Source organism: Notothenia rossii, assembly GCF_949606895.1.
Source record: "Notothenia rossii genome assembly, chromosome: 7".
Taxonomy (NCBI): Eukaryota; Metazoa; Chordata; class Actinopteri; order Perciformes; family Nototheniidae; genus Notothenia; species Notothenia rossii.
In genome coordinates, this window is record NC_136905.1 from 3,182,954 (window position 1) to 3,205,398 (window position 22,445).

The window sequence follows — 22,445 nt, forward strand, 5'->3', positions numbered from 1 at the left end:
TTGTTACTGTTTGAACTAACGAGCAACGGCAGGAACTGCTTCGATAGCGTTTTTGAGGAGCTTTTTGATTACAGATTTGAAAACATCGCTGCTTGCTTTAAAAGTAGCACAATTCATTATGTCAAACCTTGGAAAGTATCATGCCATGTAATAATTAAAAATAAATGTAGCTTTAGTTTGACTTTTGAATTTCTATTCTCTCTTTCATCAAAAATACTTTTACTAAACTTCCGCTACAGCAGCAACTAAAAATGAAATCTGATGACAGGCCAAAGCCCAAACTGGAGCTGTGTACAGTCAGGAAAAAAGGAGCGAATCGGACGTAAAACTTTAAAAAAATGACCAGCGGTTTTCTAACATTTGACATTTCATGTGGCCGGACTGCGTCAGTTTCCAGGGCTGAATTTTAGTCCCAGTCCGCCCCTGTTCCAGGCAAACTGTGAGGATCTGCAGTACTTCCTCCTTCTTTTTCTCCCTGTCTGTGTCTGTGTCTGTCTCCCGGGCTGGGCGTGGCTAACTACATTCCGATTCCCGCCAACTCACCTCCTCAGCTGCTGCTCATCTCAGTGATTGCCACTACTCACCTGCACCTGCTTAAAACCCTGGTTCCCATACTCAGAGTTTGCCAGTTCTTCGTTTAATCTTCAGTGGTAAACTATCGTCCAGGCCTACTAGTGTTTTTCCTAGCGACTTTTTGATGCTCCTTGTGAAAGGAAATTATTTCCTAATCCTGCTTGTTTTTCCTGTTCCAGATCCGAATACTCCAGCCTCTCTGCCTGCCACGTCCAGCCTCCCCTCCTGATCAGCCCAGCTCCACGTCTTCCCTCTACGTGTGCTTCGTCAACTCCTTGTCAGTGTCGTGGACGAAATAAAGCCTTTTTTTTTTATACTTCACCAATGTCTCTGTTGTAGTGCTTGCATAGCGGGTTCTCATCTCCAGTCACTTCTCGGGAAACCTAACACTAACCAATGAGCACCTGCATATATCTGTATAGTTCAATGCTAATTAACAATAAATATTGTGGTTTTTGAATTGTACTTTCTTTATTTGATTCGCAGTCAGTTGTTGATTACATGCAGACGTTGATACAGCTACAGCCTACTTCTATATATCACACTAATTCATAAAGCAAGTTAGACATTTTGAAGTCCCGGACCTTTGCATGGGGACATTTTCTCTAACTGGACCTCGTTGAATTTGAGTTGAATAACCCTGATCTACAAGCTGATGCTGACAGCCCTGCTCCTGCCATCCGCTTGCGGCAGACCACACTTCCACGCTCACCGGCAGGCACCGACTGGCCATCGGGAGGACCGGGAGGGTGTGTGTATGTGTGGCGCGAGCGAGGGAGAACGCGCACACCTTACGTGTATTGTTGTTGTTAGCATCTGGTGCTAGCTAGCTGCGCTAACGGATATAAGGAGCTGTTTCAATGAAAACAGAGGAGCGGCATTTCGCCGACAACTGCGCCGAGCACTTGACTTTGTGCAGGTAGCCAGACACTGGGACATTGTGGGAACAGTCAGCACGGATAGTGCGCGCAACATGATTGCAGCTTCCAGGCAGCTCCTGTTCGAGCATATGCCTTGAGTTGCACATAGCTCCAACGATCTCTCTCTCTCACACACACACACACACACACACACACACACACACACACACACACACACACACACACACACACACACACACTGTAAAATGTATTATGTTTTTGTCATTTTTACAACAAATACACACTTGCAACTGATAACACTGGCAATGACTTTATATTTATTAGACTATTAAAAAAAAGATCATGCTCCAAATAAGTGGGGGTACGGCGTACCCCCCCGTCCAACGCCCACTACATCACTGCTTATACTAATAAAGGACTGGCTTATCTAAAGCCAGTTGAGTAGCACTTGACTTTTTCTGGCTCTATGCATAGCCGTGGGAACATGTTTCAAATGGGGGGTGCTGTGGGGATCACACCAGGGCTGGTTCTGACCAATGTGCTGCCCTATAAGGCAATATTTTAGCTGGCAATGAAAAACCTCTACAAAAGACCAATACACTGCAAAAAGAGAAATATATTGACATGTTGGACAGCTTATATAACAAGGCTTCAAATTTATTATATATTATAACATGTTTTAATTGGAGGGGTGGACTTCACATCCTCTAGGGGGATCCGGGGGTACCCCCCCAGGAAGATTTTTTAAACATTTTAAAGTAAAATGCTTCAATTTGGTGCACTTTGAGCGCCCAATTAGAGACTGATCTAGGGGGTACAACTCTAAACACCCATATGAAAAAGATCGGTTTGCATTTTATCAATCAAATAAACAGGTATGTGAACATTTCCAATAACCTACCATAGCCAATAACAAATACATGTAACTTATTTTATTTGCGTTGTTCATTCATATCTTATTTTACCAGTTAACATTTATTTATTTATGTATATTTTAAAATCTCTCCAGTTTTAAACGATATTTTTGGTTTACTGTCCTATAGTATAGCTACATTGGAATGATTTCAAACCTGTTTTTATTTATCCTAATAATTATAAAGGTGTGCCTTGGAAATATTTGTTTACATAAATTGTGATCAAAACGTTTGAGACCCACTGAGATAACTTCGACTAAAGTGAACTATCTAAGCCCTCAGAGTCCTTTACCTCACTGAGCCTCTCAGTCTGACAGGAGAGGACTCTCCCTCCACATTATTGTAGAAACAGCTTCTTATATCCTTTAGCGCAGCAGAAGCTAACAACAATCCCCGCCGGTACCGCGGTATCCCCTCTCTCTATCTATCTCTCTCTCACTTTGGCTGTGAGCTGCGGGCGCCTGCTAAGCCAACATCCCCCACTTCATCACTCACAGCGCCCATCGTACAGGGCAAATGGAAAATGTAACCGGGGAAAAGGGTGTTATCTTTACTTAATTATGAATGTTGTTACATCAAGGCTGAAAATTCGTTTTTTTTAAATTATATCTTGTGGAAGTGCAGATCCCCTGTCCTCCACCAGGGGGTGCTGCAGCACCCTCAGCACCCCTACTTCCCACGGCCCTGGCTCTATGAAACCTGATGTCCTTATATGATTCTGTTTTCTTCTAGTTTGTATCTTCTTGGTCGAATGCACTTATTGTAAGTCGCTTTGGATAAAAGCGTCAGCTAAATGCAATGTAATGTAATGTAACAATATCAAAGACTGGATATATCCCCCCCCCCTCTCTGGTCACTACAATTGTTTCTGACCTTCAGCCACTCATCACTGGGGTCCCACAAGTCTCCATCCCTCCTTTCCCCCCATACATATAATTTGTCCTTGTCGTTTTCTTTCATATCCCTTGCTGGCGTTGTCAGTAAGTTTGAATCAAGCCAAATAAGGTCAAAACTATTTGATAGGTTGCAACCAGGTTGCAACGTGACTGACACTGACCTACATTAAAACTTCACACCTTAACCTCAGAGCAGCAGTCCCCTAAAGAGCGTCACATCAGAGCAGACGCTCTCAGACAGCCTCAGGTCTGCAGCAGGACTTCAGACTCTTGTCCACGATGAACAGAAGAACTCAGCAGGAAATGGGTAATTAAAGATATTCTAATTTGTGTGTGAGTGTAAAACATTGCTTTTTTCTTTTGGCGAGACATTGTCTACATTTTTTCCTATTCATAGTGTTTCTGATGCTTGACCAGATCTGAGCAACAAAGGGTTTAAAATAACAACATTTATTTCAAATGTGATCTTTAAAATTGTGATTTTCAAACTCTGATAAAAACAGAATTATAAATTCAATCCATTTGTTTCTCTCTGAATGAATCGAGTCAGAAACTGATGAACGTTATGCTTTTTCAGCGTGACCAGAACGTTTATTATACATTTAAACTTTACAAAAAATAAAATCCATCTTTCAGTGCAATGGTTCCTCGTGGATGCTCAACACACTGGGAGTAAAACTGCATTAGCATATAAATAATGTGTTTATCTTTCAGAGGAAATTGAAGAACAAGAAGCAGACTATGTTAATGCATCAAGAGGCGCTGTGGCTAAAGAGAGAACCGGTGCAGGTGCATCATGAACACAAAACAATCCACATTTAATATTTTCAAAATGGGATTTATACAATCATAGTGTTCAAAAATGGGAGTAAAGAAAGTTGAAAGTGTGAATATGAATCGTCTCTTTTTGTTCTAAATGTATCCTAAGCATCTGTGACTGTCATGTTGTTTAGGTTTTTAACTGAATTATTGTTTTTCAGGCCGGAGGTTTCTTCTTCTGATAGCAGTGTGTTGGCTCATGCTGTTAGCCATCATGGGTCTCCGTATCTACTGTGAGTATCTTCTGTGTGAAAGTCAGTTCAACAGTTTGTATTAGATGTGACCTGAAGCTCTGTAACTCTGTCTGTTGATTCAACAACACCTCCCCTCTCGTTTGCTGAGAATATTCTGCAATAGGAAGCTGACATATGTGTTAAGGGGGAAGTGTGTGTGTGTCTGCTTGTGGTCTCCATATTTTGCAAAAGGAAGTGGTTTGAAATGTCAGAGCTTTTGTATCATGCCTACAATACAGAGGAGACCAGTCACTTTCCAAATGCATTTAGCTCTTTGCTATGTGAAGCAAACAAGTGAACCCATTCTTTAATGTTTATCAAGAACATTCAAACACTCAGAGACACAAGCCTCACAGACTAACACCTTCCTCTGTGTCTCTGTAGTGACCTCTGAACTTTCAGGAAACAATGCCGAGCTGTACTCACAAATCAAGGAGCTGCAGACACGGGAGAACAACTTGAAACAGCAAATTCAAGACATGACAACAAACTGGAATGAGCTCAACATCAGTCGAGCTCAGTGGAGCATCGATTCCTACTGCTTAGGAAACACCGGTATGTTCAGATCCTATATATTAGGTCATAATTACAATGTTTTCAAAAGTCAGGCATGATGTTGATTGTTTGGACTCTGTTGTTTCAGATGATAAGTGTATACCTTGTCAGAGGGGCTGGGATCTCACTGAGCCCAGCTGCAATGCGTATAATAGCCCTCCTCCTCCTGGTTGGAAAACCTGGGAAGAAGCTCGAGAAGACTGCAAAGGAAAGATTTCAGATTTGGCTGTTGCACACGATTCAGAGGAAAAGGTAAACCCAATGCAATTAGAAAGTAATTGTGTTTATAGGTTTGAACACTCTTTGGGTCTTTAGGTCATTGTGTGTTTATTACAGTTTAATGTTTAAATATCTGACAACTCTCTCTCTGTCTTCCAGGCAGCAATCAATACTGACAGCTTTGGAAATAGTGGATTCTGGATTGGTCTGAGAGTTGTAAATAAGAAATGGAAGTGGGTGGATGGAAGTGATCTGACTAATGGGTAAGAGACACGTTACTAAACACTTTGAATAATAACATCTATCAGCCTTTGTCTAAACATCATGTTCTCTCCTCAGCTCCTTTAATGCAGCTCCTGCTGACGGTCGCTGTGCATTGTTTTTAAAAAAAAACAGATGGTCATCAGTGAGCTGTGATGAAACACATCAATGGATCTGCCAGAAGAAGGCTCTGTCTGTTTAAACAAAGCAATAATACTAAGAAGGTTTCTGGAAACTCTTTGAAAAAAAAATATGAATTACTTGTGAATAAAAACTATTTCCAACCAAAAAATAAAACAAAAAAAGGATAAAAAAACAGTAATTCCAGAAACGTTTCACAAACTCGATACAAACAATAAAACACAAAAGTTAACTCATAATGTAGATTATTTTAAAATCGATGTACTTTTAGTTTGACTTAATTTATGTAGGCTGGCAAAATTAATGCAAATATTTATTTCTTTAACATTTTTATGGTGTTTTTATTAGTTATGGATGGTTAAAATAGTTATACTGTTTTGTGTGAATAATGTTATTCTGTTGCAGAGGTGTGGACTCGAGTCAGCAACTTGATGACTTTGGACTCGACTTGACAAAATCACAAAACACTTGCGACTCGACTTGGACTTGAACACCAATGACTCGGGACTTGAGCCTTCTGACTTGAGGTGACTTGATCATTTAATTCAGAGGTCTCCAACACGCCGATCGCGAGATGCCGCTAGAAGAGCAGACTCCAGTCAGGGGGAGCAGAATCTTCCATGGGAGCCTGCCTGCAGTCTCAGGACACCTCCACTCTGAGGACACCTCCACTCTCAGGACAGGAAGTGCATGCACGCTAAGAATTACAAAATAAAATCGTCATTATCACAGCGTCACCTTCCGAACAGGAAATGCATACAAATACAAAATAAATTCGTACTGATTCTTATTATCTATATGTCAGGGTTTCCGCTAGGATTTTTTCTCGCCGGTCAAATGTCCGGACAGAATTTATTTTACCGGACAAATTTGAAACTTACCGGTCATGTTTCAATAATAATAATAATAATAATTGTGTAGCAGAGTTATTTCTAAGAGCTATTTCAGGGTCATAAGTTTTGATCATTCAAAAAAATACAATTTATTTGAAAGTCCAAGTTTTCATCCTGAACTTTGAAAAATACGATGTTGTATTCAAAACAAAAAAAAGTATTTGAAATAATTGTTCAGGTTGAATATTATTTTGATTCAGTTCAGCAATTTTTTTTAATACAATATGAATTTTCATATTTCACTTTTATACATATTTTGATATTTTAATACTTTTTTTTTCAGTTTCAAATCTTTTTTTTTCAGGTTTCAATATTTTTTCGCCTTCAGATCGTTTTTCACTTTCAGATCTCTTTTTGTCGTTTTCAGTCTTTTGACCCTGATATTGCTTCGGGGGGCGGGGCTTACCAAAGAGTAGTTTGGCACCCTGAGTGACAGCCCTCCCTCTGTCATGATGCCTTCATGGATGTTAGGTAGCGCAAGAAATACAACTACACACTTCCTATACACAAAATTCCCGTGATTGGTGGTAAACAAAACTGATACCAGCATCAAAGTTCCGTCAAGCGAGCTGTTGAGCATCGTAGTACCTGGCAACAATCAAGGTATAAGAGCAATAAACTGTGCTAGAATCTGAAATCACGTATCCGCAATCAAGCGTTGTCCTTCCCCACTTCCACGTAGCTCCATGAACGCAGCATAGGATCGGCTTGGTTTTTGCGATCAGAATACCTTTACTAGTCCCACAGGGGATACATTTACATTGTTAGAGCAGACAAGAGCCTAAAACAGCTTAATGCTACCTAAAGTATGCATACAAGTATTCAAGATTAAAAAAAGACATTATATATTTTTTTAAAGTTACACATTTTACATAATACACACCCTGTGACAGTTCTGCGGATTTAGCAGCCAGGTATATATTGCACAGTTTTTAACGGCATGTATATATTGCACATACTGCAAATATTGCACATAGTTGGTGGTAGTGCCCAAGACCAGGCTCAAAACCCGAGGGCACCGAGCCTTCGCAGCAGCTGGCCCTAGGCTCTGGAACACTCTGCCCCTCCATGTGAGGTCGACCCGGACCAGGGGTCGGCAACCTTTTTGACCAAAAGAGCCATTTTGCTCCTTTTTCAAAAAAAAAATTGTCTGGAGCCGCAAAACATATTTTATAGCTTAATAGCTAATAAAGTTGTATTTATTGTTGTATCAGACAGAAACTACAGTTGTTTTGCATTTATTAGGCTATTTATTACGTAATATAAAACTGTTAACCTCTAATAAGAAACAAAGAACTCCTATAAGGAGAATTAAAAAGAATACACTGGCCTACTTTAAAATAAATTAAACACAGCACTTGGGGAGTCCTCTGCACATTTGAAGGAAACAAATATATAATTAAAATGTGCCCACTTTGAAATAAATAAAACATAGCTGCACCCTAAAAAGATTTAACGGTGGGGTAAGTTTGAGAAACCGGCTCGAGATACACTTTTTGTTATATTCCATGGAATGCTCTTAACATCCTGATAGCAATGAATATCTGAAGTGCTTTGACAAAAAATCCATTAAAAAAATATCATCTGTGGAAGCCGTGGTTCTGTAAAAAGCACGACCAATCATTTTAGCGGACCGGCTAAAGTAACTGGATGGCCTACCTGCCTGTCAGCCTTCCATCTGTGCACAAACTGATCTTGTGCCCTCATTGTTCATGTGGGCGTTCGTGTGTGTTGGAGGAGGGGCTCTGTAAGGAAGTGGCAGATTTTTTCCGGCTGTGTATTTTCAAATTCTAGCGCTGGTTTCTCCAAAATTACCAATTAGGTGGGGTAGGTAATTAGGTGGGGTCTCTCACTACAAAAAGATAAACATATTGACATGGTGGACAGCTTATATAACAAGGCTTCAAATGTATTTAATATTATAACATGTTTTAATTGGGGGGGTGGACTTCACATCCTCTAGGGGGGTCCAGGGGTGCCCCCCCGGGAAGATTTTTTTTAACATTTTAAAGTAAAATGCTTCAATCTGGTGCACTTTGAGCGCCCAATTAGAGACTGATCTAGGGGGTACAACTCTAAACACCCATATGAAAAAGATCGGTTTGCATTTTATTAATCAAATAAGTATGTGAACATTTCCAATAACCTACCATAGCCAATAACAAATAAATGTAACTTATTTTATTTGTGTTGTTCATTCATATCTTATTTTATCAGCTGACATTTATTTATTTATGCATATTTTTAAATCTCTCCAGTTTTAAACAATATTTTTGGTTTACTTTCCTATAGTATTGGAATGATTTCAAACCTGTTTTTATTTATCCTAATAATTATAAAGGTGTGCCTTGGAAGTATTTGTTTACATAAATTGTGATCAAAACGTTTGAGACTCACTGAGATAACTTAGACTAAAGTGAACTATCTAAACACTCAGAGTCCTTTACCTCACTGAGCCTCTCAGTCTGACAGGACGCGAAGAGCGGACGCTCTAGCTGCTGCGGCTGAGGAGGACGATTGGCCCGTCCAGGAGCACAGGGACGACAGCCTGTCTCTGGAGCCGAGTGCTGGGCAGGAGTCGGACGACTCCTACCCCGTCTCCCTCCATGGCTCGCCATGTGGCTCTCCCCTCCCCCCTCTCCCCCGGACGGGGGAGACGGGGTCGGAGCGAGGTACGGGTGTGGCGGCCGAGCACGCGGTGCCCTTCTCCGTTGCCACAGCGCTGCCGGCGTTGGGGGGCATAATGCTGGAGCTGCCGGAGATCATCGGCAAGGCGGCAGCCTGCAGAGGTCTCCTCGTTCCCCCAGGACGGGAAAGGGTGGCTCTGGATGACATGGCCGGAGTTTTTTCCCGGGTTCAGACGGGCAGGAGTGACCCGATCTGGCCGCGCTTCCCAGCCATTAGGAGGTACCAGGAGGGGGCTGCGGCGAACCCGAGGACCCTGAGGGCTCCGGTGGCCACCTTTGTTCCCGTCACTAAGGTGGAGGGATTCACTGAGGAGGGTTTCCCAACCACCCCCGCTCTGGAGCCGAGCTTGACAGCGTTTTTTGGGGTTAGGCAGGCCAACTTGATCGCCGGACGGCGCCCTACTTTGGCCTCCCCAAAGGACCAGTATGTCGCCCGCCAGGCTGACCGGGCGCACCAATGTGCGGTTCAGGCGTCTGCGGCGGAAAATAACATCGCGTTGCTGGCCAACTCGGTGGTTACGCTGGTGGAGCGGTCCACCACCGTGGCTCCAGAGGAAGCGGAGGAGATCGGCACTCACGCTGTGCGCATCCGTGGCTGTCTCCCAGGCGAGGATCGCAGCGTGGATGACGCAGATCCAGCGCCACCCCTGGCTGCAACAGTCGGCTGTTACAGAGCCGGCCAGGAAAGTCTTGCTGTATGCTCCGATCAGCCCGGCAGTGCAGTGAGGAATGTACATGTCCATCAAAGTGACCACGCCCTAATTTATGCAAAAACTTTAAGACCTAATATAAATAAAAGGGTCGTGTTAGAAAACAATTCACTCACAGATTCATAATCATGAAGGTGGAATCTAACTATATCGATAATAATATTTATTGCATCCATGGGTAGAAACATGTTTTTTTCTGCTGTAAAGTTGGGCATTTTAACATGGGGGTCTATGGAAATTGCTCCTTTCTGCAGTCAGTCCCTAGCGGCCCATGTATGAACTGCAGTGTGTTGCACTTCCGTATTGGCGTCCCGTCTGTTCCCCAGAGTTTGCCGCTTGTTCAAACCGTGGACTTTAGAAGCAGTGCTTCGAAGCTTGCTTCAAATCACGTGACATATGACCTCCGAAGCAGCAATTGCTTCAAATCACGTGACATGTGACGTCCGAAGCAGCAACTGCTTCATTTCCTGAATGAATCAACTCACTGGTTCGCCGTCCAATCAGGTGATTCAATGCACTGCCTCGTCTCGATTCTGACAGGTGACAGGTTGAAACAGTTTCGAATTTAAGCGCTTCAACACTTTATAACCGCTTTAAACAATGCGCAATGTGTGGGTTGTTGTAGTTTGTGTTGTTGTTGGTATTGCATTGGATCATTATAGAGCAAGCCAGGAAGAAATATAGCTTGTTCTGGATCGGGAAACACTTCAAAATGTGGAGAAGTTGTGAACAAAAAGACAATTATGACTATTAAAAAAGAAGTTGAACAGTTTAAAGAATATATAGCCCAGTGCAGTGCCATATAAAGAGAAGAGTTGCGACAGCGGAAGTCCAAAATGCTTGATCGTCACGTGGTTCAGAGAGACTCAGAAAGTTCCCGGAAGTTCGTGGCGGGCCATTTGAATCACGATTTGAATGCATTAATAACAGGATAGAAATGCCATTTTTGGTAATGAACCTGTTAAGCCCTGAGCCTGTTTTTCAGGTCTCAGGCTCGAAAAGGACATTGCCAGAACAAATGACCATATCTTCCCTTCTAAAAGGGTTAAATTAATAATCTCTTTTTTTTCAAAGTAATGATAAACCTGTGAGTTGGATGTAGAACAGTCAGAATTAATATAGATTTTTTTATGTTAAAGAAAATTCAGATTAAACATAGTAAAAAAACTGTAAATTATAGTGTCCGTCCAAAAATTCTTTTTTACTATAGTGAAAAGCAGTGGTGTAGTGGGCGTTGGACTTATTTGGAGCATGATCTTTTTTTCAATAGTCTAATAAATATAGGGAACAGGTAGGAGGGAACACACACAGACAGGAAACCAAAGACAGATCTAGACAAGACAAAACACAACACAGACAGATCGTAACAAGCTGACTCAGATAAGGAGATATATGATACATTATGATGTGATATGCCGCGGACTGTACTTAATGTTACTCTGATCCGGTTACTTATGTTGTGGCGCGTTTTTCTGACGACTTTTTACTTTGACTTCTTACATTTTGAACACAAATACCTGAACTTTCTACTTCTTACATGTTGAACACAAATACCTGTACTTTCTACTTCTTACATGTTGAACACAAATACCTGTACTTTCTACTTCTTACATGTTGAACTAAAATACCTGTACTTTCTACTTCTTACATGTTGAACTCAAATACCTGTACTTTCTACTTCTTACATGTTGAACTCAAATACCTGTACTTTCTACTTCTCTCATTTTCCAAACAGGCTGGTTCCTTTAGTCTGAATGTGTGTTTGGTGGCGTGATCATTATCATTCAGAGTCATTGCGTGCCTATTGATTTGAACACGATCCGTGTATCCATCATTTCCTAGTCTTCTCTAAAGAAGAGGGACCAATGAAAACGTTGTCATGTTGCCGTTGGTCACCATGGAAACATTCATTAGCTAACAATGACATTATTGTTCTATTAATATAAAGGGAGGTCAGGTACTCTTTAAAACAGCTGCTAGTTATGGGTACTTTTTACTGAAGTACATTTCAAAGCCTCTTTACTTTGACTTGAGGAAAGAAGTTTAGTCAGTACTTCTACTTTCACCAGAGTATTTTTAAACACGAGTATCTGTACTTCTACTTGAGTAAAGGATGTGTGTACTTTTGCCTTCTCTGGTTTGCTGGGCTTTTCTCCCAGATATGATAGTGTGTTTGTCAGTGAAGCTGCAGAAAGCTGTACGTCAGCGCCTCTCCCTTCACGTCGCTCAGAGGAACTTGTGTGTAGGAAAAACCGAAGAGAAGCCATCTGCGAGTCGCCCGCAGGAAGTGAGCCAGCAGTCGGATCAGCAGCAGAGAGGCCAGCGTCAGCGTGATGATCAGCCATGTTTGTCTGCACAGAGAGGGAGCTTTACAAAGTACTCTTAACAGCATGTGGACGGGATTAGGAACGGTGTAACGGCTGCACAGTACTTTAGCTGTTTTACAAACCTAAAGACCAAAGATCACAATGTAAAGAAAATCTACATTCAAATGACCAACAATTTAAATAAATCTCCATCCGAAGTACAGAATCCTAAGAAAAACATCAAATCTACAAAAAACTTCTGAACCCAAACTATAAAATCTAAAATAAATCTCCAACCAAATAACCAGATCTAAATACAATCTCACATTTTCCAAACAAATTAAAAATAAATCTACAAAAGAAAAAATCGACATCGTAATGTCAAAATCTCCCACCCACTTTCCTCCAAATCACAATATCTCAAAAAACAAATATGTCATCTAAAGCGTGTCCCAAAAATCATTTACCTCCAAACGACAACATCTCCCCAAAAAATAACATGAGAATTGCAAAATCTGAAAGAAAAGTCTTCCTCAAATGTTTCCCCTAAGAAAGGACAGAAGGACACTCACTCCGTTAGATAGGGTTCGTGTCTGTACGCCTCCTTCTGTCGCCTCCTCCCCAAACACTGAACCGCTGTGGAGGAATAAGAACGGCACTAGTGAGAGTAATATCAACGTGAGATACACAGAGAGGCAGTGTAGGTCAGAAGCAACAGCCAACGGGAGACATGGACAAAATAAAAGAACAAATAGAAAACATGGGACAACAGTAGAATAGATTGCCCTGAAACCATTTTTTAAACATCAGAGATATAAGTCAAGTACCTAACAGGGTTTGTTCTAGCTGGATATAGAATGAGATGATACTGTGGCGCTGATCTTGTATATCAATTGGCCGATTCAGACAATTCTGGAGTGGTTTTGGGGGTTATTGAGGATGTTTAGTCAATTTCTGACATTTTCCGGATCTAACGCTACAGTTTAACCAGAAAGTGGCCATTTCTGTTCTGTCTTTGGGCTGATTTTGATTAATTTTGGAAGATATAGGGGACTCAGGATCATCCGGCAGTGGCTCAGTCAGTAGGGGCTTGGTCTGGGAGCCGTAGGGTCGCCGGTTTAAGTCCCCAAACAGACTTAAAATATGGATTGTGGACTGCTACTTGGAGAAGTCCCAGTTCACCTCCTGGGCCCTGCCGTGGTTCCCTTGAGCAAGGTACCAGTTATTTAATTGAAAGCAAAGTGTCCACAGCAGAGATAATAATGTTCATCTTGTGTTCTCTATATCCAATGTCCAACACTACTCATGGTAGTCAAAGAGAGTCACACAGAGTACATATACGACCACTTTCTGGTTAAAACGGTCATTTCTGATCCTGAAAACTTCAGAAATGTATTCAAGATCCTAAATCACCTCCAAAATCGGCCAATCCATTTTTTAACTATTGTCTGCATGTACTGTATGCTAATTAACACAACATATGCAAGTTAGCATCCTGCAGTTTCTATGTGCTTGGGACCCTATTGTACATTTCTATCATAAAACGTGGTATTAGTACCTCTGCTATTAGTACCTCTGTTGGACGTGCTGTTGCAGCTTCCTGTGTGCGGGTCACATGCACACGGGTCTTCACACGCACACTCCTCAGCACAGGACAGACCATAAAAACCTGCAGGGCAAACTGACGGAGACATGTGTTTAAGTTAATACAAAAACAAAAAACATTTTTTAAAACATTTTTTACAAGATCTGAGTACTTCTACTTTTACTGAAGATCAAGATCTGAGTACTTCTACTTTTACTGAAGATCAAGATCTGAGTGCTTCTACTTTTACTCAAGTATAAGATCTGAGTACTTCTACTTTTACTGAAGATCAAGATCTGAGTGCTTCTACTTTTACTCAAGTATAAGATCTGAGTACTTCTACTTTTACTCAAGTACCAGACCTGAGTACTTCTACTTTTACTCAAGTACCAGATCTGAGTACTTCTACTTTTACTCAAGTACCAGATCTGAGTACTTCTACTTTTACTAAAGTACAAGATCTGAGTACTACTCGCTGTACAGGTTGAGTTAATTAACAGGTCTCCTCTAAATATGGACGATTTGCCGTTGATGACGTCACATTGACGTCACATTTCCGTTCCCTATACAGCCTCCTCTGTGTGTGTGTGTGTGTGTGTGTGTGTGTGTGTGTGCGCGCGTCTGTGTGCGCGCGTGTGTGTGTGTGTGTGTTACTGGCGGTGCAGACCCCGTGTCCGCTGCAGTCTGCAGGCCAGCAGCGCCGCCGGTGAACACACAGCACTGTGGAGACGTGACGAGCACAGCGCCACCTGCTTCCAGGCTCGCTGTGGGGGGGACAAAAACACCTTTAAACCTCTTTCTGTTTTTAAATCTGATGTGTATGAGGTGCTTGGTTTTTGCAATTGTTCACTTGTTAAGTTACAGTCACTCCTGCACCGTCTGTCCCTGCACTTCCTGTTTTATGTTGTACTCACCTTTCCCTCTCGTTCCTGCCATTGTGTGTTTTCCCGCCTTTCAGCCCCTCCCTAGATTGACTGTGTCCCATTACCTCGTGTATAAATTGTCTCCCTTTTTCATGCGCCATTTTGTCTTGTGTCGTCAAGAGAGTCAGTGATTGAAACCAAGAGTCTTTGTTGTTATATTCCGTAATCAATTTTTTTAGTTCCATGTTTTTGCAGTTTGTTACGTTCTGCCTCTAAATGAGCGATTTTTGTTGTATTTTTGTTGTATTTTTGTTGTACTTCCGAACTTTGTCTGGAGTCGTGCAGTTAGGTCCAAGGTCTGAGTCACGTTTATAAGCACTTCTCACCATGTGTCCGTAGGGTAGCTGGCCAACGTGCCGTTGATCACGAAACTGGAAGACCCTCCTCCGTCCAGATTGATGGCGTTGATCACCCCGTTATTCTTCAGGAAGTCTGCCACCTCCCAGAGACTCATACTGCCAAGCATCATCAAGCACACGAGAGATATGATCAGAGGTGTACAGTAACTGAGTACATTTACTCAACTACTTAAGTACAATCTAAAGGTACTTGTACTTTACTCGAGTATTTCCATTTTATGCTACTTTTTACTTCTACTCCTCTACAGTTCAGAGGTACATGGTGTACTTTTCCTCCACTCCATGTATTCAATCCCTCTAGTTACTTCTCAGATCTGGATGAATGATATGAAATATAATCAAGTGTTAAATCAGACTTTAGTTCCACCTGGAGTAAATCCACCAGCTACCCTGCAGTATACAAAGTCATTCAAACTAGCTGCACCTTTACCAGCTTTGAGAACACTTTCATGATCAATCATTATAAAACATATCATATATATTACTCTGAAATGGACCAATCTGCACAATGACTACTTTTACTGTCTTTCACTATATTTTGATGAGAATACTTTTCTACTTTGACTTGAGGAACATTTTGAATACTGGACTTTTACTGTAACAGAGTATTCCTACACTCTGGTACTTCTACTTTTACTCAAGAACAAGATCTGAGTACTTCTACTTTTACTCAAGTACAAGATCTGAGTATTTCTACTTTTACTCAAGTACAAGATCTGAGTACTTCTACTTTTACTCAAGTGCAAGATCTGAGTACTTCTACTTTTACTCAAGTACAAGATCTGAGTACTTCTACTTTTACTCAAGTACAAGATCTGAGTACTTCTACTTTTACTCAAGTACAAGATCTGAGTACTTCTACTTTTACTCAAGCACAATATCTTAGTACTTCTACTTTTACTCAAGTACAAGATCTGAGTACTTCTACTTTTACTCAAGTACAAGATCTGAGTACTTCTACTTTTACTCAAGTACAAGATCTGAGTACTTCTACTTTTACTCAAGTACAAGATCTGAGTACTTCTACTTTTACTCAAGTGCAAGATCTGAGTACTTCTACTTTTACTCAAGTACAAGATCTGAGTACTTCTACTTTTACTCAAGTACATGATCTGAGTACTTCTACTTTTACTCAAGTACAAGATCTGAGTACTTCTACTTTTACTCAAGTACATGATCCGAGTACTTCTACTTTTACTCAAGTACAAGATCTGAGTACTTCTACTTTCACTCAAGTACAAGATCTGAGTACTTCTACTTTTACTCAAGTACAAGACCTGAGTACTTCTACTTTTATATATATAAATTATATATATATATATTATTCTGAAATGGACCAATCTGCACAATGACTACTTTTACTGTTTCTACTTTCACTATATTTTGATGAGAATACTTTTCTACTTTCACTTGAGGAATATTTTGAATGCATGACTTCCAAAATGTAGTGTAGCTGAAGTGTAAAGTAGCATATAATGAAAATAATCAAGTAAAAGTAACTCAAAAATGAAACAGTTCTTTAGTAAATGTACTTGATTACATTCTAGCCCATGGCTTTAGGCTATAGACTCCGGTTTGATTCACACGGAATCGATGTGATTAAGAGTTACCCTCTTTTGTGGGTCTGTCCGTCCACGTGAAACATGACCACGTTTCCGTTGACGTCGTGACCGACCGCCGTCCTCGCTGAGCGCACGTCCACAAAATCACGAAACAGCTCTGTCAGAATATAAAACACAACCATTTTTCATTCGGTTCAAAACTACAACAGATGACCACCGTATCCAAATCATTATTCTAGAAAGGAAAGGTCCCCTATTCTCTTTATCAACAGTATATTATCGGTCTCAGATAATTAATATCCAGAGCCTGTCTCTGATTGGCTGAAACACCAAACAGATCATTGCAGCATTACCCATAATCCCCTCTGTTTCAGCCCTGTTTCCAAAGTGCTGATTCTCTGTCTGTTACTTTAGATGAAAATAAGGAGCCCCTCCCCACGCCCCTCTGAGAGACATTTGGTTACAAAGAACTCAATGGTGCTCTAGGAGGAGATTCAGGGGATAAGGGGGGGGTTACCTTGGTTGCTGATTGGCTAATGGCTAAACAAGACAAAACATCGTTATGACATCACAAAGTGGCCAAAGTCTAATCAGCTCATTTTCAGACAGGTTTTTATAAAGATGGATCAGGACAAAAAGTAATTCAATGGATGTAAAAATGAATGGACAAATTGAAAGCAAAATGTTGTTAGTAGCAGCCGCTCAAACGCATATAGTTCTGTGTGTTTTTTTAATCTCTTAATGGGTGTGATTGCTAAAAAACAAAGGTGTGAAATGTGTGTTTTTTGGTCTCTAAGGAATGGCCAAATTGAAAATATCTGATATTTGTGTGAGTTCTTTCCCTTGCAGACAAGTTGCTATAAAAAAGACTCCGATCTTTGAGGATTTAAAAAAAATGCTGTGACTTTTAGCGGATGCTTTTCTTCTGCTTTACCCATATCGACTATCTTGTCGCACTCGGCCTTCAGACTCTGGTTGATGTAAACCTCTCCGTTCCTCAGCAGCCACACCACCCCGCTGACCAGCTGCTCAAACGGGTTGGACCGGTCCAGAACGTCCTCCTGAGACAGATACCTGGAGAGATGCATAGTTAGAATTTGTGTGACGTTAATAGTCTGATAATTAGCTACACGCCCCAGGCACATCAGTCTCAAGTCTTCATTGTCAATCTTCCAGTTTCTGTGTACAGACAGAGTGATACAAATATGTGTGCAAATGCATATACCTACATATACACAATCAAAGACACATTTGACTTGGCACACATTAAGGCCTAAATAACACAACAATCAATATATAAAAAATAACAGTCACTTCAATATCTTGAGAATGTTCATTAGTGCAAGTCTACGCTATATTTAGAAGATATCCGCTGCTTTGCCTGCCTCTCAGAACGCCCTTTCTATCGGGGAAGAGCATCCACCGGACTCCATTGAAAAACCCCCCAGTATTTATACCTGCAGGACACAGGGGTTTCTGGTTTACAAATGTGATGATTTGCTAGTTAGTTTGTATTGTCGTGAGACTTTGGTGAATCCATCTCTTAAATATAGAGGAAGTGGTAAACCAGCAACGTCTGTGTTCTGCATTTCGACAAATAGAATCTGGTGGCTTTAAAATGAGCACAGTGATTCCAACAAACCCTTTGAACACCTAATATAGAATCACAAACTGGCCTAACTGATTGAGGCAGAGGTAGACAAGCAATCGTACTTAAACGCTTCAGTTCCCCGTCAGAAAGAAGTGTCTGACAGCAAGTGGTGAAAATATTCTGAATGTAGCGAACCTGATGGCGATATAGATTTAGCTGGGGCTCCTCCTCCGGCGTTTCTCCACTCTGAGTTGGGTTTAATTGTTCTTTCATGTCGTTTTTGTTACATTTCACACCAGTGACATACAAAAGCATTCACTGTATGCAGGCGTTACTCTAGAAATATATAGTACGAGTACTGTGGCGCTGATCTTGTATTTAAGATATATAAATTATCTCGAGAACATGACGCCCGTATACAAGATGGCGCCGCGGACATAAACAACAACAACGTGGCGTCGGAGCTCCGTAAATACAAAGCTGTCTCTGCCGTCTGACGCTCTGTTTGAGGCTCATCTTTCGGGAGTAATAATACACTTTACAGTTTACGATAAAACATTGTTTTCTGCAACACTTTACGAGGCAAAATGTGTAAGTGCAGTTAGTCCTGATGATTCCTCCTATCATCTTTCCTTAGTCCTGATGGATCCTCCTATCATCTTTCCTTAGTCCTGATGATTCCTCCTCTCATCTTTCCTTAGTCCTGATGGATCCTCCTATCATCTCTCCTAAGTCCTGACGGATCCTCCTATCATCTTTCCTTAGTCCTGATGGATCCTCCTATCATCTTTCCTTAGTCCTGATGGATCCTCCTATCATCTTTCCTTAGTCCTGACGGATCCTCCTATCATCTTTCCTTAGTCCTGATGGATCCTCCTATCATCTTTGCTAAGTCCTGATTGATCCTCCTATCATCTTTCCTTAGTCCTGATGGATCCTCCTATCATCTTTCCTAAGTCCTGATGGATCCTCCTATCATCTTTCCTTAGTCCTGATGAATCCTCCTATCATCTTTCCTTAGTCCTGATGGATCCTCCTATCATCTTTCCTAAGTCTTGATGAATCCTCCTATCATGTTTCCTTAGTCCTGATGATTCCTCCTATCATCTTTCCTAAGTCCTGATGGATCCTCCTATCATCTTTCCTTAGTCCTGATGAGTCCTCCTATCATCTTTCCTAAGTCCTGATGAGTCCTCCTATCATCTTTCCTAAGTCCTGATGGATCCTCCTATCATCTTTCCTTCGTCCTGATGAGTCCTCCTATCATCTTTCCTAAGTCCTGATGGATCCTCCTATCATCTTTCCTTAGTCCTGATTAATCCTCCTATCATCTTTCCTTAGTCCTGATGAGTCCTCCTATCATCTTTCCTTAGTCCTGATGAATCCTCCTATCATCTTTCCTAAGTCCTGATGGATCCTCCTCTCATCTTTCCTTAGTCCTGATTAATCCTCCTATCATCTTTCCTTAGTCCTGATGGATCCTCCTATCATCTTTCCTTAGTCCTGATGGATCCTCCTATCATCTTTCCTAAGTCCTGATGGATCCTCCTATCATCTTTCCTTAGTCCTTAACTCCATGACGCTTCTCGCAGGTTAAGGAATAGTGGTTAGGGAAAGACATTAGGAGCTGATTTTTTGACACCTCGACTATAATACGCTGTAATTCTCTTCCTACTTCCATGGGCTACTTAAGGTGAATGCTTGTCTTACCCGAACACCAGGGTGCCGTCCCTCCGGATGCCAAACTGAGCGTTCTGCACCCCCCCGCTGTCCCTCGCCATGCGGCCGTCGCTCACCACGTTGCCCAGACACCCGTCGGAGGTGATGTTGTAGAAGCCGGCGTTCTGGGCGTACAAACACCCTGCAGGCGCCGCCGTCTCCTCCACAGAGACCCTGCGGTTCTTCTCACAGCCGCCCGGCCCGCCCGGCTCCAACACCGACAGCTGCCTCAGGGGGTCGGGGACCACCGTCATATGACCTGGAGACAGAGGATAGGAGCAAACCAGCTGATGTCACAGGTGACCGGGTTTAGGGAGTAACAGATGACATGTAACGGGACTACGTAATCAGGATACAAAACAATTAACTGTATTCTCTTGGAGTTACATAAAATACGTATATATATATTACAGAGACGTATATACAAAAACGGGATACAAAAAAAAAAAGAACTGTCCTTACTTTTACATTTCTTCCAAAGGGAGATTACTTACGGGATTACAGTGTATCGATAAAGATCAACACATATTACAGGTAGACGTACTGCATTCATTTGTGTTTGATGTTGAGGTAATCCCAAAGTAAGGGAAAGTAATCAGATTACATTACTTTTATATTGTGATACTTAGATTAGGTTTCTGATTTTGTACATGTTTTGTGTGACTGTCTGTCTTGTTCTTTTATAAGATTGGGGACCATGTTGCAAATAGGTGTTCATATTCCACATGTTTTTACCGTGGATGTTTAAAGAGAACTGTCCAAAATATCCGACGGCCTTTTATTTTAGGGTAAACCTTCAAGAGGCTTTTTTGTGCGTCTCACCATGCTTCATATACCTACAAAATGTCAGACTTTTATGTGAAACGCCAACAAGGTGCTCAACTTTTGCAATTTTGTATAGGGGGCGTTGTAGAGCCTTTATGCCCAAACCCCAAAACGAGACCCCGGCTTAAATATAACATTTTTCACCATTCCTGTTAAGAAAATATCACTCGACACCAGGTTGAGAATCAATAATCAGGTTCTAGTTTATTCCTGCAAGAAGGAGCAGAGTTAAATCACATACAAAGGATATGGGTTAACTCACACACATGGGGTATGTTGCTCAACGGAGCAGCGAAAAACATCAGGCTTATATCGTCCAAAACATGGAGATAGATAACAACAAAGCCGTAAATCGAGGTGGCCCGCCCCTATTATCGGCCGCGGGTGCCGGAATGTCAGGTCATCTGGATGGGTCATCTGCGACTTCTGGACTCCCAGCAATGTGAGATAATGTAGGAGACAACAAGTATGTGCCTGTCTCCACAGATTATATCAACAACCTGAAATGCTCTGCCTTCTCCTATCAAAAACAGGCAGCTGCCAGGCCGTACACAGTTCAGAGCCACACATGATATCAGTGCATTCAAATAATCCCAAAGAGTGGAGAAAACAGTATTTCCCAACTATCTCGCCAATCAACTTTGGCTCATTTCTCTCTCCTCTGTTGTCACCAACCTTGGTGTAAGGTTTGACTCCACTCTGTCTTTCCAAGCCCACTTCAAACAAATCACCACGACCTCCTTCTTTCACCTGAAAAATATTTCTCGACCGAAGCCCTCACTCTCAACTGATGACACCAAAAAACTGGTTCATGCACTCGTCTTCTCATGACTGGATTACTGCAATGCACTCCTCTCCGGTCTCCCAGCCAAATCCATCAACCGCCTGCAACTTGTCCAGAACAGCACAGCCAGAGTTCTCACCGGTGCAAAAAGGTCTGCACACATAACCCCCATACTTGCCCAACTACACTGGCTCCCAGTCCACTAGGATCCAGTTTAAGGTTCTGCTTCTCACTCTCAAAGCCCTGAATAAACAAAGCCCAAAATACCTCTGTGACCTCATCCGTACCCAGACACCTACCCGCTCTCTCCGCTCCAGCCACCCTCCTCTACTTTACATCCCCCGCACACGTCTACGGACAATGGGAGGCCGAGCCTTCTGCTGGTTCGCCCCTCACTTCTGGAACTCCCTCCCAGATCAGCTGAGATCTGCACCTTCCACGAGGTCTTCAAAACCGGCCTTAAGACCCTCTTCTTTCGGCAGGCCTTCCAATAAACTTTGAGCATGGTACACCTGGAGTACTGCCATTTTTATCGCTATCTCTAACTTTTATCCTATTTTCATTTTTATTTTTATTAGTGTCCTTTATTGTGAAGCGCTTTGAGATTTGTCTTGGCAGATGAGAAGCGCTATATACTGTAAATTAAATGTATTATTATTATTATTATTATTTGGAAGTACATAAAGGCCCCTAGACAGCAGGAGAAATAGCTCCATCGAGCCTAAAGCTTCACTGACCGTAGACCCAGCGGGAGCTCTCGGCGCCGCCCGGCATGTCGGATATGAACACGCTGGACCGGGCCACTGGGAGTGTGTCGTGGCTGCTGGACGGCCAGCTCTCAAACGTCCTCGTGCCAAAGGTCACGGCCTGGCAGTCCCTCACGTGGCGATGGGAGTGAGAGGGACCGTGGCCCTCAGCGTACGGCAGCAGAACGTCTGTGGAGACGCTGTCGAGACAAATGAATGCATGATAAGATGTTTTGTTAGCACTCAGTTAGCATAGCATTAGC

At 41.9% G+C, this 22,445-nt stretch overlaps 4 protein-coding genes across 4 annotated transcripts in view; 1 reads left to right on the forward strand and 3 right to left on the reverse strand.

The window, feature by feature from the left end:
• Positions 1–22,445, reverse strand: part of LOC307012830 (uncharacterized protein) — a 271,685-nt gene that overhangs the window by 212,253 nt on the left and 36,987 nt on the right. The gene's annotated exons all lie outside the window — the stretch shown is intronic.
• Positions 3,454–5,567, forward strand: LOC307012846 (C-type lectin domain family 12 member B-like). Its single transcript, XM_079640044.1, has 7 exons — positions 3,454–3,571; positions 3,979–4,053; positions 4,245–4,316; positions 4,701–4,871; positions 4,960–5,123; positions 5,250–5,353; positions 5,430–5,567. Exons 1-7 carry the CDS (start codon positions 3,544–3,546, stop codon positions 5,551–5,553), a joined length of 738 nt encoding a protein of 245 aa, XP_079496170.1. The 5' UTR covers positions 3,454–3,543; the 3' UTR covers positions 5,554–5,567.
• LOC307012823 (uncharacterized protein) lies at positions 6,052–11,440 on the reverse strand. Its single transcript, XM_079640012.1, has 2 exons — positions 8,833–11,440; positions 6,052–6,189 (listed from the first exon to the last, which is right to left on the reverse strand). Exon 1 carries the CDS (start codon positions 9,813–9,815, stop codon positions 8,877–8,879), a length of 939 nt encoding a protein of 312 aa, XP_079496138.1. The 5' UTR covers positions 9,816–11,440; the 3' UTR covers positions 6,052–6,189; positions 8,833–8,876.
• The window catches only part of LOC307013496 (N-acetylglucosamine-1-phosphodiester alpha-N-acetylglucosaminidase-like), a 12,643-nt gene continuing 1,841 nt past the window's right edge, over positions 11,644–22,445 (reverse strand). The window contains exons 2-10 of the mRNA XM_079640896.1: positions 22,174–22,382; positions 19,819–20,086; positions 17,452–17,591; positions 16,566–16,674; positions 14,923–15,051; positions 14,328–14,437; positions 13,647–13,769; positions 12,661–12,724; positions 11,644–12,133 (exon numbers count right to left, since the gene is read on the reverse strand). Of these exons, the coding sequence (XP_079497022.1) occupies positions 11,959–12,133; positions 12,661–12,724; positions 13,647–13,769; positions 14,328–14,437; positions 14,923–15,051; positions 16,566–16,674; positions 17,452–17,591; positions 19,819–20,086; positions 22,174–22,382 (1,327 nt within the window). The 3' untranslated portion in view covers positions 11,644–11,958. The remainder of the gene's footprint in view (positions 12,134–12,660; positions 12,725–13,646; positions 13,770–14,327; positions 14,438–14,922; positions 15,052–16,565; positions 16,675–17,451; positions 17,592–19,818; positions 20,087–22,173; positions 22,383–22,445) is intronic.

What these genes read in the sequence shown, in the direction of transcription:
- LOC307012846 (XM_079640044.1), top strand. Translation starts at nt 3,544, where the DNA reads ATGAACAGAAGAACTCAGCAGGAAATGG. An exon ending in AAGAACTCAGCAGGAAATGG is followed by an intron (nt 3,572 to 3,978) that starts GTAATTAAAGAT and finishes TTTATCTTTCAG; the next exon opens with AGGAAATTGAAGAACAAGAA. An exon ending in CATGGGTCTCCGTATCTACT is followed by an intron (nt 4,317 to 4,700) that starts GTGAGTATCTTC and finishes GTGTCTCTGTAG; the next exon opens with TGACCTCTGAACTTTCAGGA.
- LOC307012823 (XM_079640012.1), bottom strand. Translation starts at nt 9,815, where the DNA reads ATGGACATGTACATTCCTCACTGCACTGCCGGGCTGATCGGAGCATAC.